The 14203-nt window shown below is 39.0% G+C and overlaps 1 protein-coding gene across 14 annotated transcripts in view; it reads right to left on the reverse strand.

The window, feature by feature from the left end:
• Window positions 1–14203, reverse strand: part of Cask (calcium/calmodulin dependent serine protein kinase) — a 350284-nt gene that overhangs the window by 79688 nt on the left and 256393 nt on the right. For 9 of the 14 annotated variants that reach the window (XM_048461592.3, XM_048461590.3, XM_048461587.3 and 6 more), the window contains exons 10-11: window positions 8845–8944; window positions 4741–4758 (exon numbers count right to left, since the gene is read on the reverse strand). In XM_048461592.3, the coding sequence (XP_048317549.1) occupies window positions 4741–4758; window positions 8845–8944 (118 nt within the window). The remainder of the gene's footprint in view (window positions 1–4740; window positions 4759–8844; window positions 8945–14203) is intronic. The other 5 variants (XM_048461595.3, XM_085684363.2, XM_048461593.3 and 2 more) reach the window with 1 other exon arrangement.

The following is a 14203-nucleotide window of genomic DNA, read 5'->3' on the forward strand; positions in this document are numbered from 1 at the left end:
GGCATTGAAAAAAAGTCACCAAGTTTCTGTAATTATGTAGAATTGTTTCATTTAATTTTTCTTTCATTTCTCAAATTGAATAAATGGTTTTGCTTTAATTTTAAAATCTTTCCTTTACCTGTGGCTGCTACTGTTATTATTTTCAGAGCTGGAGATTGAAGTCAAGGCTCCATTCATGGCTGGCAGATACTCTTCTACTGAGCTACACTCCATCCCAAACTGTGACCATTTCCATAGCTTCTTTTTAAAGAACCAATTCTAGTCTTATTATTTTTTTTATTGGCCTAGAACTTATAAGAGATCCTCCAGCCTCTGCTGTGCCATTGCCTGGAATCTTGTTATTTCTTTCTGTGGGTTTGACCAGCAGAACCACAAGACACATTTTGGGGCTGATGGATGAGTACAATTAGTATCTCTAATCAAGTACCAAACCCATCTAAAAGGCCCATAGTTCTTCAATGAAAATAAAAATTAACATGGGGCTGGAGAGATGGCTTAGTACTAAAAGCAGTGATTGCACTTGCAGAGGACCCAGGTTGAGTCCCAGCAGCGTGTGGCTGCGTGAGTGGCTCACAACCATCTGCAACTCCAATTCTAGGGGATATAATGCTTCTTCTGATCTTTGAGGGCACCAGAAACATATAGTGCGCGCGCACACACACACACACACACACACACACACACACACACACACACACACTCTCACGCAAAATATTCATACAAAATAAAATAAATAAACCTGGCTAAAAATACATTGACACAAAGATTTTGGTAAGGTTTCCCCACTGCTATTGCTTCAGATTTTAAATACAGGCACTAGACACAGATGATTAAGCTGTTACTAGTATTCATTTTGTAGATCAATTTTGTTATATAGGAACTAATGACTTTTTTAAAGATTGAAAATGCCACTTTCCTATAAAACCCTGAAGTAAATGTTTAACTGCCTTAAAAAAAAACAAACCAATCAGCCAATAAGTAGTCCACAAGTTCTCCCTAGACGACAGCTATCTAATGGCACAAGCACAGGCATCCTATTTGCTTTTGTATTCTGGACTGTACTTTATAGAATGTGTGGTTCAAAAGGATGCTTTATCAATGATTCTTGATTAAAAGCATTTTTTTCTAAACAAATTTTGAAGAATTTAGAGTTAAGTATTAAAATAGAAGATTTACCCACAGAAAACATTTTTATTTTTTGGAGACAGAATCTTGCTATGTAGCTCAGGCTGGCCTCAAATTCCTGTGTCAGTCTCCCAAGAAATGGGATTGCAGGTGTGAGCTAGCATGCCCAGATAAAAATCAGAGTGGAAATTATTTTCATACAAATACATGTACTGTAATTTGTATTTTCTCCTTGCTATCTGACGTGATTTGACAGCAACACTGTTATACAGGCAAATGCTTTTACATTTGAAAAACTGGAGGCTTATCAAGGTTCAATAACCTATCTGAGGGCTACTCTTAGATGGGGAGCAAAGGAATGAATCCTAGCACCCAACTATGACTCATGTTCCATTGTGCTCTCTATAACCTTATACCACATATTACCTCAGCAATGCAACCAGATAATTTATTTAAAGGGGAATCTATTTTTAAGGTCAATAAAAGCTCTGGATCCAGAACAGTTTTAGTTCAAGAGTGGTAAAGTCTCACAAAAAAATTACCAAGTGAAAATAAACCCAAAAAGACAACAGAAAAATAAACAGAATAATGTTTAAACTATGTGGTTCTTAGCATCAATGTAGTCTGAGTCCCTCTCAAAACCTTTCTCCCCACATAGCAAACTACGAACAACTCCAAACAGGCAGAAAGTCTGAGAACCACCCAGCCCACAGAGTTGTTCAAAGCTTGTTGTATGGATCTATCACTGTATAGCCAGTTATCCATCTGGCAAGTCATTTTATTTCTCATTCATGGCAAAGTAAGTGGCAGAGTGGCTAACACCAGTCACTTCACTCTTAAACAGTTCAGCAGAGATTTCAATTCTTCTCCAGATAAAACTGAGATACAGCAAAGTATACGAATCTCAAGTTTACCATTCAATGGGCTTGGGTGCTCCAATGTTTACCTGGAGTCATTTCAAGAAAGATCTGTTTGCATTTTTTGTGTACATACATTTCTTGTACAGCTAAGCAACATGGTAACACTGGAAAATGCAGCATGTGAACGCAAGCCACTTCTTTAAAAGGGTAAGCAATACCATCTATTGCCCATCTCAGAAGAGGCTCATTAACACAACACTGTCCCACTGTACTCTCATCACCCAGTCAAAGCCTCTCCCTTGACAACATGATACCTTATTTAAAGATAGTTTCATTATGTAGCTCAGGCTAGCCTTGAAGTTATGATTATCCTGTCTCATCCTTCTTGGGTGCTGAGATTATAGATGTTAACCCTGTCCCCAGCTAAGCAATATAATGTTTATATATTTTGTTTTGCCAGGTTTGGTGGCACATGTCTTTAAATGCCAGCACTCAGGAGATAGAGGAAGGCAGATCTCTGTGAGTTCAGGGCCAGCCAGGGCTACATAGTGAGACCTGGTCTCAATTTTTTTTCTTAATCAAAAATGTACTTTATTAAGTTAACTCACCAATTTAAATGTACACTGTCATCACTCAAAGATATGGCCTCGTCTAACTGCAGCCCGTCTCTTCTTACCACCGCCCCCTAGTCAACAGCTTTTATTTTCAGTGCATAAAGCAAGTCTTTGAATCAAACTATAATTATGTAATAATAAATCCCACAATGGAAACTGTATTTTAAATTCTGACATGTGTACTATATCCTGTTCCAGTTGTGAAAATTTGCACATGGTAATAATGTCTCAGATTCCTTATATATGTAGATTATGGTATAGGTACCTCAAAAATGTATTATCTTAAGTTTCTTAAGCAACTCTACATATATATTTCATCAGCATACGTAGGCTACAATTCTAGTGACATCATGTTTATTGGATGTCACTATGCAGCTCTGGCTGTCTTGGAACTCACTATATAGACTGTGCTGGCCTTGAACTCATAGAGATCTCGTTGCCTCTGCTTCTCAAGTCCTGGGACTTAGAGGTGTGTGACAGTAGGCATAAGTAGTAACATTTTTTTGAGCACTATTTTTTCCAAAGTACTTTAACAATATTTGGCTATCCTTTAAATGCCCATTTGTGTAACATTTTACACAGATTAGTAAGTATGACTGATAGGATGCTCATCCTCAATTGTGATGATAGGCGTGTGGTTGATTAAACGGGATAGTGGGAAAAGAATAAGGAAAGAGGAAAGAAGGAAGGAAGAGATTGATTGCTTATTTGATTTTCATTTTTATATTTTATTTATATTTTATATTTCTATTTTCTACTTTAAAATATAATACATATTTATATTTTTATATTTGTATACCAGCATGGATATATAGGTAGCTGCTGGGTCCCTAAGATTCTGCCCCCTGCTATTCTTACCGTTTGTGATCAACTCCTCCTGGCATGGGGACTGAGCATATAGAATAGCACTTCTGTGGCAAGGTTAAAAATTGTTCCCTGTCTTGAAAAAACAAGGGAACAACTCTTGACTTCTCTTTAGTCATTTGTGTTCGGGCAGTAAGCTGTCAGGTTGTGAACAGTCTTATAGACAAGGTCACAGCCAGCGAGGAACAGAAATTTTCTATTAACCACTGTGTGAGTTTGAAAGATTTCACCTATAGTCATGCCTTCAAAGGGGGATGGCAGCTCTAGAGCACCACTGCGAGAGATTTTGAGGCAGGGGCACTTAGCAAAGCAATGCCCTACTTCTGATCCACAGGCACTGCACGGAGAATGAGGCAATTCAGTACTCAGCCACAGACCACCAGTATATGATGGGATTTTTGTGTTGGCTGCAAATTTAGTTAAAAATATCAAATGCAACAAAAGTGGTAATGAATTTGTCAGCATTCAGATTTTCTAAATTATCTTTGTCTCTTATTTACTTTCCTTTAGTAAACATCACTTTTATTTTGCATTTTGAATACTGACGTTAATGCAAACTACCTACTTTATCTGGACTGTCTCAGTTTTACTTACATATGTGTGCATATTTCTTACACATTAATTTTCCCACATATTCAGATTACATCTTTTTGCAATTAAGGTAAACCCATCATTACTATTCTCTGTTATTTATTTTTAACAGTGCCTCACTATATAGTCCAGACTGGTCTTCCATGTGTGATTTTCCTGCCTCACTCTCCTGAGTGCTGGGGTTGCACCAGTGTACCTCTATACCTTCTGATAACTATATTTAATGGTCAAGTTGTTAAAGGACATGGTTTCAGGACTCATTTCACAGCCCAACATTGATAAACTGAGAATGGACTCTGTATCAGCAACTTATGTATGAAACTGTCGAAAGGAAATTCACTTACCCTAAAAGTTTTCTTGAAAGCCAACTTCAAAATAAAATATTATCTTTTCCCTGAATGAATATATTTGTCTTTGAAATTCACATGTGAAATAATATTAAGTGCGGTTGAAAATTTAACTCTGCCTCCTTTTGACTTTTGAAATAAGTGAGAAATTAAGTTGAATAACAATGCCGCAGGAAATCAATACATATCAGTTCTCATTTTATGGTCAGACAGTGTAAAATTCACATTTAAACATGTAAACACAAACAGCCATGGAAAAGTCAAGCCAATTATGAACCATGCAAAGCCAAACACTTTTGCATAAAGATGAAGCTTAGAGGAAAACAAAGGGATACCTACTTTCTGCGGCTAGAAGTCCTAGGAGGAAGGCAGCATATGGACAAAGGACAAACATGATTTTAGAGCAAGCAGGTCATCAAGCCATAGTTGGGCCCACTAGATAAGCCACAAGCACAGTCACCCAGTTGACAACCCCCCCCCCCCCCAATTTCACACATCAATTACTGGGATCTAATTCTAAATTCTTTGCTTTGGAATATGAGAACAGACTATTTCCACTTTGAATTAAGTAACAAACAACTGTTTACCATAAGATTAACCTTAGTGAATCTAGTAAATACATAATGAAGGTCATAAAAATCAAAATAGAAAAGTATCTTTAAGAAAAAATGTTTTGCATTACAATAACATACCTAAACATGTCCAACTTTTCTTTGGATGACAGGCTGGGGAGCTTATTAACTTTTAAACTGTAATTTTTAAATACTCACATTTTCTCAAATGTATAAACATTACAATGTTAAACTTCAATTTAAGGATATAACATGCTGCATTTTGTGGGCAAGCAGTTTTAGTCACTCTCCTCAAAAAATGTAGAGAGAATTTTAAGAAAATTTGGGACACAAAATTGGGATTGCCAATTATTACTTTTGTTAGGCTTATGTAAAAAAATGTACCAACCTATCACTCTGTAAGAACAGAAAAGGTATTATGTAAGGTAGAACACAAGGACAGTCTGTGTAAAGAATGGGCAGCTGGTGAAATACACTGTTCTGTCTTCCCAGCCCTTTCTGCCCACCCCCCAGCAGTACCCTACAAGTATAGGTTCTGCAGCTATTTCTCTTTCTTGTCTTGGGCTTGGATACATTTGCAGGTAATCACAAAATGTGCTTCTGGTTTTGTAGTGTAAAACAAACCCATACAAATTCAAACAGAAAGACAGAGGAAAAGATAACTTTGGGAATTTAAAATGAACAAGTATAAGGATAAATAGAGAAGATTTTGGGTTTGAAAATTAATGGAAATACTAAAAAGATGAAAGCAATGGAAAACAAATGTAGATTTTTCATTTACAAAATTGCAAAGCTCTATTTGAGTCTAGATAAAATACAGAAATGGCTTTTTTTTTTTTTTTGCAGCAGATGCACTAGTGTCGGCTGCAGCGAGGACACAGGTAGCCAGATGGCTGCTTGGTCAGTAATGTTGATTAGGGCAGAATGCCTTCCACAAAAGGCTTAGTATTAAAAATTAATTTTAGAAATGCATGAACAATTTCTCTTAGCTATGTGAAGCGTGTAGGAAAATGTTACACTTTTCTTTAAAAACCTTCTTTGCTTTTCACTTCTGACTACATACAAATTTCCTCTTCATTTATGGTAGTGACTTACTTGCATCTAGATTTTAATTCTTCTACTTTTTGTTTGTGGTACCCATATAGCATCACTGAAAAAAATCCTTTACAGGTAATTGCCATAGCCATTTAAAATATACATTGCTTAGAAGATCATGAAATTCCAAGAATTAAAGAAAAGAGAAGAGAAGAGAAGAAAACGAGGGTAACAAAGTGAGAATGCAGGAAAGGGATGCCAAGCAGGAATTTTCAATTGTGAACAACTAATGTGAGATCTTGCGATTTGCCTACAAGGTGGTGGAAGAAGCTTTTTTGTCGTTGCTTAAAAACAACAAAACTAAGAAACTGTTTCAACTAAATCATTTAAAGATTGTACTAAAAAAGGGAAAACATAGATGATAAAGTATGTTTAATATAAATAAGCATGTCTATGAATATAATTTCTTTCTGTAAAGAAAAATTTCAACTCTTTCAGAAAAAGAACACCTATGTCCTCATTACGTTCTCAGTGGGTAGAGAGGTAAATATTAGTTAAAGTCAAATTCTGGAGATTAGATTTACAAAGAGATTTACAAGGAGTACAATGTTTTCTAGAAAGTGACAGACATTGAGCACACATCTCAAAGAGATAATTTATTCTAAATATAGTACAAATTGTGAATCTAGTATGTCATCACAAATATGAAATAAAATCCATGCCTGGATGCACTCTCCCTACATAGGGTCAACTGTAATCTATGCTGAAAGCCAGAAGAGAGATGGTTAAGCTCTAAAAATTGTCCAGGGGATGGGAACAAAATATAGTGGGGGAAAAGGGCAGAGACAACTGATCCGAGCATGTGTATAATGACAACTATGCCCCAGGCCACTGCACCATAAGGGCTCAGGCAGATCCTGGGGCAGCACAAGAGGAAGCCTCTGGGCTTTCTCCCCTGTCACTTCTCTAAGATTCTGAATGTGTTTGGAAATCACCTTCACTCAAAAGAGGAAGATTCATATCCCAATTGGTAAAAGTCAAAAGGAGGAAGTACACACCTGCTGGATTGGGAAACTCAGTCCTGTCGTTTTGCATATGGTGTAGACACATACTGCTTGGTAAGAGATTGAGTCTATGTGTGCACATCTGTGCATGAAGAGAGAGCAGAAGTATAAACACTGACATTTCTAGACCCACCAAGGAAAAAAGGACTCTTATATATTGCTGATGTCCTCATGCTGTAGGAAGGGTCTCAAGTCTGAATTCTAATGCTCATATACAAATATTAAAGAAACCAGTTTAGGTATATAAAAGTCAAGTTAGAAGGACAAATTCAACCATGCAAAAATTGTCTTGAACAGAAGTAAAGATGAGGCTCGATGACATACAACACAGGAGCTAAGTAAATAAACAAGAAGGAGCCCATGTCCAACACTGGACAGCCAGAATCCAGAAGCTGGATGGCTTAGAGACTTAGGGTAGAATCAAACATGACTGACAAAAAGTCAATGAAATTATTCCTAATGATATTCTGCTATACTCATAGATCAGTGTCTAGCCCAATCATTATCAGAGAAGCTTCTCCAGCAGCTGATGGGAGCAGATGCAGAGACCCACAGCCAAACATTAGGCAGAGCTTGGGGAACCCCTCATAAGAGTTGGAGGAAGGATTGTAGTAGCCAGTCGGGGCAAGGACACCACAAGAAAATGATCCACAGAACCAAGTAAGCAGGGCTCATAGGGGCTCACAGAGACTGAAGTGGCAACCACATAGCCAGCATGGGTCTGGGCTAAGTCCTTTGCATATATGCTGTGGTTGTTAAGCTTGGGGTTTTTGTTGGATTCCTAACAGTGGGAGTCAGGGTGGGGGGGGTCTCTGACTCTTTGCTGCTCATGGAAACCTTTTCTTTCTGCTGGGCTTCCTTGATATGAGGGCTTGTGCCTAGTCTTACGGCATTTTGTTATGCCTTGAGCTGATTGATATTACTGGGAGGCCTGTTTTTTTCTGAAGGGGAAATGGAGGAGCAATGGATCTGGGGAAAAAGAAGTGTGAGGGAGGACTGGGAGGAGAGGACGGAGGAAAGGCTGTGGTAGGGATGTATTGTATGAAAGAAGAATAAATAAAAAGGAAAAAGAAATCTAAGCACTTTGCATCTAAATTGGTCATTTAGAGTTTTAGTGAATGGTCCTGGTGAACACCTCATCGGTCAGATGTAAATGTGAGCATTTTGCACAATGACTGTGTGAGCACTAGCAGGTTTTTCTCACCCAGGAGTACTTACGTATCATTCATCAAAACAGGTAACTCTTCTATGAGTTTCTTCCTTGAATACTTGCACACACAAGTTAGAGACTTTACAGAAAGGAGAACTTGGTAACTGTTTAAAGCTCACAGTTTTATATGGAAGTTTTTATATGGAAGGACTAAATTTCAAGCAGCACTGTCCCCAATTCTGATTCCATGTAGCTGGCATGGGAAAAAATCTTCTATTAGAAGGTTTTGCAGGGGGAGAAGATGATCATCGAGATCCAGAGAGTTTGATTATCCATTGGGGTGGATGAAATGGAGTGCAGAGTTTGGAGTGTACAAAGGGGAAGAAGTATTGAGGTAAAGAGAAACTGGCATAATGTTGGTTTGGGAACATTTGGGGAACACAGCTTTGGTATTTAAATAAAGAGGAACCAGACACCTGTAGGTAGGATTTGGTGGGTATCAAACTTCTTTAGAATCTCTTGGAGGTCTCGACTAAATTCCCACAAAGATTATTCAGAATGGATGAGAAAAAGATATCTGCCAAGTGATTCATACAGGTGAATGAGTGAATTTCCCAATTACCTGAGGAGGTAGGGTCTTCAGAGAAATCTGGCAACTCTTCAGGAGGGTCCCCGTAGAAGGAGTTGAATTTATGACTTGACACAGCAGCTAGTACTGCACCCTAATGCAAAAAGATGAAAAACCATACAATTAAAACACACCCACAAACATAAGGCATTATCTAAATACCTTAAGAAATACCTTAAGAATTACCTTAAGAATTATGCAGAAAATAAATTTGTAAGAAATGTTGGCTAGGAGAGAGGTGGCTCTCAAAACAATTTTGGATCACTTTATACCACTTCCATTTGCAGAATGAAGTGTATAAACTAATTACATCTTGGACTTGCATATGTACCATATGGTACAAGACTCTGTCATCATAAAATGATGTGGTAGAAAGGATATTTAGTAGAATAGAAAGATGTTTGCAATAAATTATATTTTAAAAAGCTTTCAAGACAGGCGGTGGTGGTGAACACCTTTAATTCTAGTACTTGGAAGGCAGATCCTTTGAGTTCAAGGCTAGCCTGGTCTACAAGAGGTCCAGGATAGCCAAAGCTACACAGAGAAACCCTGTTGCGAAAAAATAAAAGAAAAAAAAGCTTTCAAAATAGTGCATAGTCTGATTTCTTCTTTGGAAAAATAGTAATTATAAAACAGTAAACATATATCAGAATATTAACACTAGTATCACTGAGTAGTAGGACTGTGAGGTTTTCTTTTATCAAACCTTTTCCTATTCTCTCTTTGTAACAATGACTACACTATTCTTGCACATCAATTCTCAATCAGGCTATACATTAGAATCAACTACATGTAACTTTTTTTTTTCAGTTTTTGAGATTGAGTATTATGTAGCAGAGTGACCTTGAACTTGCTATGTAATTGGAGCTGCCCCAAACTCTGGATCCCATTGCCTCTACTTCCGAGTGCTGGGATTATAGACATGGAACACCACACCTGGTTATGTGTGGATCCTGAAAGCTACAGAGAGGACTCACTGAACCCAAGTAAGAAGCACTGGCATACTGAGTGCCTGGCATCTTTTAGGAGTACTGTGTGGGAAAGCAATGGGAGTTACTGTTTTAGTTAATAGGAAAAACCATAAACAGTCATGTTTGCTCTCTAGTTCCGCCTGGTTCTAGCTCTGGAACATTGCTTGAGTATATCATTAGCTCTCTAGGTTATCTTGTTCTTGTGTGTGTATTTGCACATGTTTACGTGGATGTGTGTGCACAGGTGGTCAAACCTACAGAGTCCCTCACTGGGAACAGGGGCTTGCTGATTAGACTAGGCTGCCTAGTCAGCAGACTCTAGGCATCCCCGTCTCTGCCTCAGGGCTGGAATTATGTGTTCTTATGTGGGTGCTAGGGATGCAACTCAGGTTCTTGTGCTTGTGTAGGAAGCACTCTTTGTGACAGAGCTATCTATCCAATTCCTCTCTAGGTTTTCTTATCTGTAAATTGAGAATCTCAAAGGGAATATACCTTACTTTGCTGGATAACATTGCCAAAAGTTTTAATGTACACAAAAGTGCTCTGAACGCTGTCGAACATTCTGGAAGTATAAATCATTACTAAGTCTACTAAAACAGAGGCAGGCATGACTGCAAATCTTCCGCTGCTCTATATAAGAATTATTCACTTAGGTAGTTTAAATGTCAAATTGCCAAAGTGGTCTAAATCTATCAGTGTTTCTATGTAAATTTTAAATGTTGAGCTCATGAGTTTTTCTGAAAGGAAAGATAAATTTGCCATGTATGTAGGAACTTGTTGATAAATACATAAAAAAGCCAGTGGCAATGTATTTCCACAAGGTCCACTTTTGGGGGGTGTCATGTTAAGATTTTTCCTCTAAATTTTAATTGAAAAATAGACTACAGGAATTAAAGAACCGATGCTAGGTATGATATTTTATGACTACGGGTGAGGCAGGGAGTTCCAGTCTTGCCTGGGCTATATAACAAGACCATGCCTTAAAACAGAAGCAGCAAAAACAACCACTACTATAACCACTAAAATCATCACCTTAAAACAACTACTCCCACTACAATTATCACCCTAAAAAAGAAAAAAAAAAGTGAAACACACACAAAATAAAACACAAATGGTTTTGATACTGCCATTTGAGGTAACTGCCTAGATTTCCCAATAGTATGGGGTTAAAACAAAGTTTCTAATGTAGAATTATACCAACCATATAGGAAAAATAGTGACTGTTGAGATCTTTCTACAGAAGAATCTTTTTTCTTTCTTTTTATTTAGTCTTTGTGTCCATTACATCATGTCTCCCAATCTTACCTATCTCCCCTCCCCCGCAGAAGAAAACAAAATAAAATTTAAGTGGCAAAGGGAGAGGGGAGGAAGAAAGGGAAAATCTTGTTATGAAAGCTGTACTATGACACAGTGAGTCACGCAGTAAACCCCTTTTCCATATATTTTTACATGCAGGCGTTCATTGAAAAGAATCACTGGTCTGGTTTGAGGCCCCTAGTCTACACCATTGACACTGGGTCCTCCCTGGGACTCTTCTTGGGCATCCTGTTGCTTCCCTATGGAGATCTGGTGCGGGAGAATTATCTGTATTCTGTCAATCATGTATTTTAATAAAACGCTGACTGGCCAGGCAGGAAGTATAGGCAGGTCAACCAGACAGGAAGTAGAGGCGGGGTGATGAGAATAGGAGTATTTCAGGAAGGAGGAAGTCCCTCCGCCACTCCTGCGCAGACCACCGAAGAGGCAACATGTAAGCTGACAGCTGAAAAAGGTACCAAGCCATGTGGCTAACATAGATCAGAATAATAGGGTAACATAAGTTATAAGAGCTAATAAGTAGCCTGACCTAATGGGCCAATCAGTTTAGAATCTTGTGGAGTCTTGTGTGTGATTTTCGTTGGGAGTTGCCGGTTGTGGGGTACCGGGCAGGACAGAAACCCCAACAAGCCGGCCCTCATGTTACAGAGATCCTGCAGCCCTCCGTTCAAAGGACCACCTCCCCCACTGTCCAGGAGATCACAAATGGGGTGGATGTTGGGGTGGGCCAACAACACATAACCCTAGTTCTGGACCTGGGTAGTTATAGGGTTGCTTGGCCTGCCAGCTCTCCCCTGTCTTTGCCACCAGGGTGAGTTCCACAGCATTGCCCTGGCCAATTCACCCCTTGCAGCAGAGATGAGCAAGGGCCTGTCTGCTTTCTCATCCTCAGGGTGTGATCTCCCACAACTATACCTTCAAGGCCAGCTCTACTGTGCTGCCCAGGGGAGGTGTAGGGGCCACTCTCCTGAGTGCTGCAGCAGATGGTGGGCAGGGTCAGCTCTCCTGTTCTTATGACCTCAGGGTCAGTTTTCCTACCTGCCTCAGGTGTGGATGGCTAGGGTGGGCATCTCTCCCCCTCCCAAGTCACCACACAACATGTGCATAATGGGGACAGCTCTCCCATGTTTACAACATTGGGGTTGGCTCACCCACACCTCTGCCAACAGGGTACTACTGCATCGTCCAGGTAAGGTACAGGGTCCACTTTCCTGAGTTCTGTAGCTGGTAAGGGGGAGGGTCATCTCCCCTGTCTAGCACAGGTGTCAGCCATCTTTCTCTCACCCTCGTCACAACATGGCAGACGAGGGGAGTAGGGCCAGCTCTCCCACTCTCACAGCCACAAGAATCTCATTTCACTTTGCATATTATACATGCTCCCTAAAAGCTGAGCAGAATGGAATTTTTAGGCATCAACTCATTTCCCACACACCCAAATCAAAATTTAGAGATGTTTTGTTTTATTTCCAAGTTGAGTTCAACCGAGTTTCTTGGTATGTTAGTGTTAGGTTTTAAGACTTTTCCCAACTACTTCTGTAGTTGAAGATCTAAACACTTACACCCAGTACTTAACAGAGCCAGAAAAAACTGCTCTGAAGCAGCTAGTTCCTGATTTCTCTGGCCTATGGCTGGCAGTTTGGTCTATTTAGTTTTCTCAGCTCAGTGACCATACACGGTTCCACTATGCAATGCAAGTCAATTATGTGAAATAGGAAAACAGTTTCAAAATGCTCAGGCTCACAGAATTTTATAATATATTGAGAGTAAATCTCAGTGATGGGCAATTCTAAAAGATTCATTTCGTAGATGAGAAAATTGAGGTCCAGACAGGCCTAGCAACCTGTTATGATTAAAGGTGTTATCAATAGTGGTCAGAACTGAGATCCGCTGACCTATTCTTCCTAATTTAAGCATTTCTACTCTACCAGAAGTTAACATTTTTTTTTTTTTACCCTGTAAAGGGACAGACCATAAATATTTTCGAAGGCTACATGATTTTTTTTGATACTACTAACTCTGCCATCAAACCACACAAATATAAATGATATACAACATTGATTTTCAATAAAACTTTACACCCCTCAAAGGCTGAACTGGACCCCCAGGCCACTGTTTGCCAACTCCTCCAGTAAACTATGGCTAGCCTGTTGGGCACAGCAATAAAAACGGTATCTTATATAAGCAGTTCTCCATTTTTTCTGGTTTATCCAACCTTGACAAAGAAGTTTGCTCTTCAAATTTACTAGGTATACTTTAGCATGTTTTAAGGATGAAACATAATTTTAAGTTAAGACTACTCAAAATCTATTAAGAAAAACCATGATAAGATCACAACTTGCTGCTTTTAAAGTACTAAAGCACCATTCCTAAACTGCCAGCAGTTTAGAGAAGACTGATCAGCAGGCAGAGAAACAGGCAAGGCATACTTTTGCAATTTGCAAAACCAATAAAGAAAAGCCACAGAGAGTTGTCAGAAATCTCCCTTGCTTTGTTCGTTTTCTTTTTAAAATACTTTCTTATTTGACAATTTCTACATGTATTTAATATATTCTGGCCACACCCCGCCCCCACATCTCCCCACTGCTCTTATCCTACTTTTATGTCCTTTTGTTTCGGGTCTGTTTTTTACTTTGTGACCTCACTGGGTGTAACAAGAGCTGCCTGCATGGATACAGGTGTGGAACTGTCCACTGGAACATGGGTAACTCACCCGTGACTACACTAAGTCACAGAGACTTCAGATAATTTGTTGAAGGTTTCCAATGAGAGTCAGAATTGGGGTTCATCTACCCATCTAGCTCAAGAGCGGCTCCTATGTATTGCTGTGTATTTCTTGCTTCTGCTACCCATAATCAAAATTTAGTAACTGGCTCTTAGTGAAATTTGTTTTTCAATCATTTCTAAGGTAGTCTTAAAAATTAGGCTGCTGCCCCATTTGGGGAACTTCAAATCACTGTCTGGGGTAAAAATGAGTGGGCACCTAGCTGTTCACTTGGGGAAATCAACTGTGGGGTGGTAGGTGTTGTAAAGCAGAGAAGTTACAGCCTTTGTTCTAGAAGTTCATA

Source organism: Myodes glareolus, chromosome X (genome assembly GCF_982192425.1).
Source record: "Myodes glareolus chromosome X, mMyoGla1.1, whole genome shotgun sequence".
Lineage (NCBI taxonomy): Eukaryota > Metazoa > Chordata > Mammalia > Rodentia > Cricetidae > Myodes > Myodes glareolus.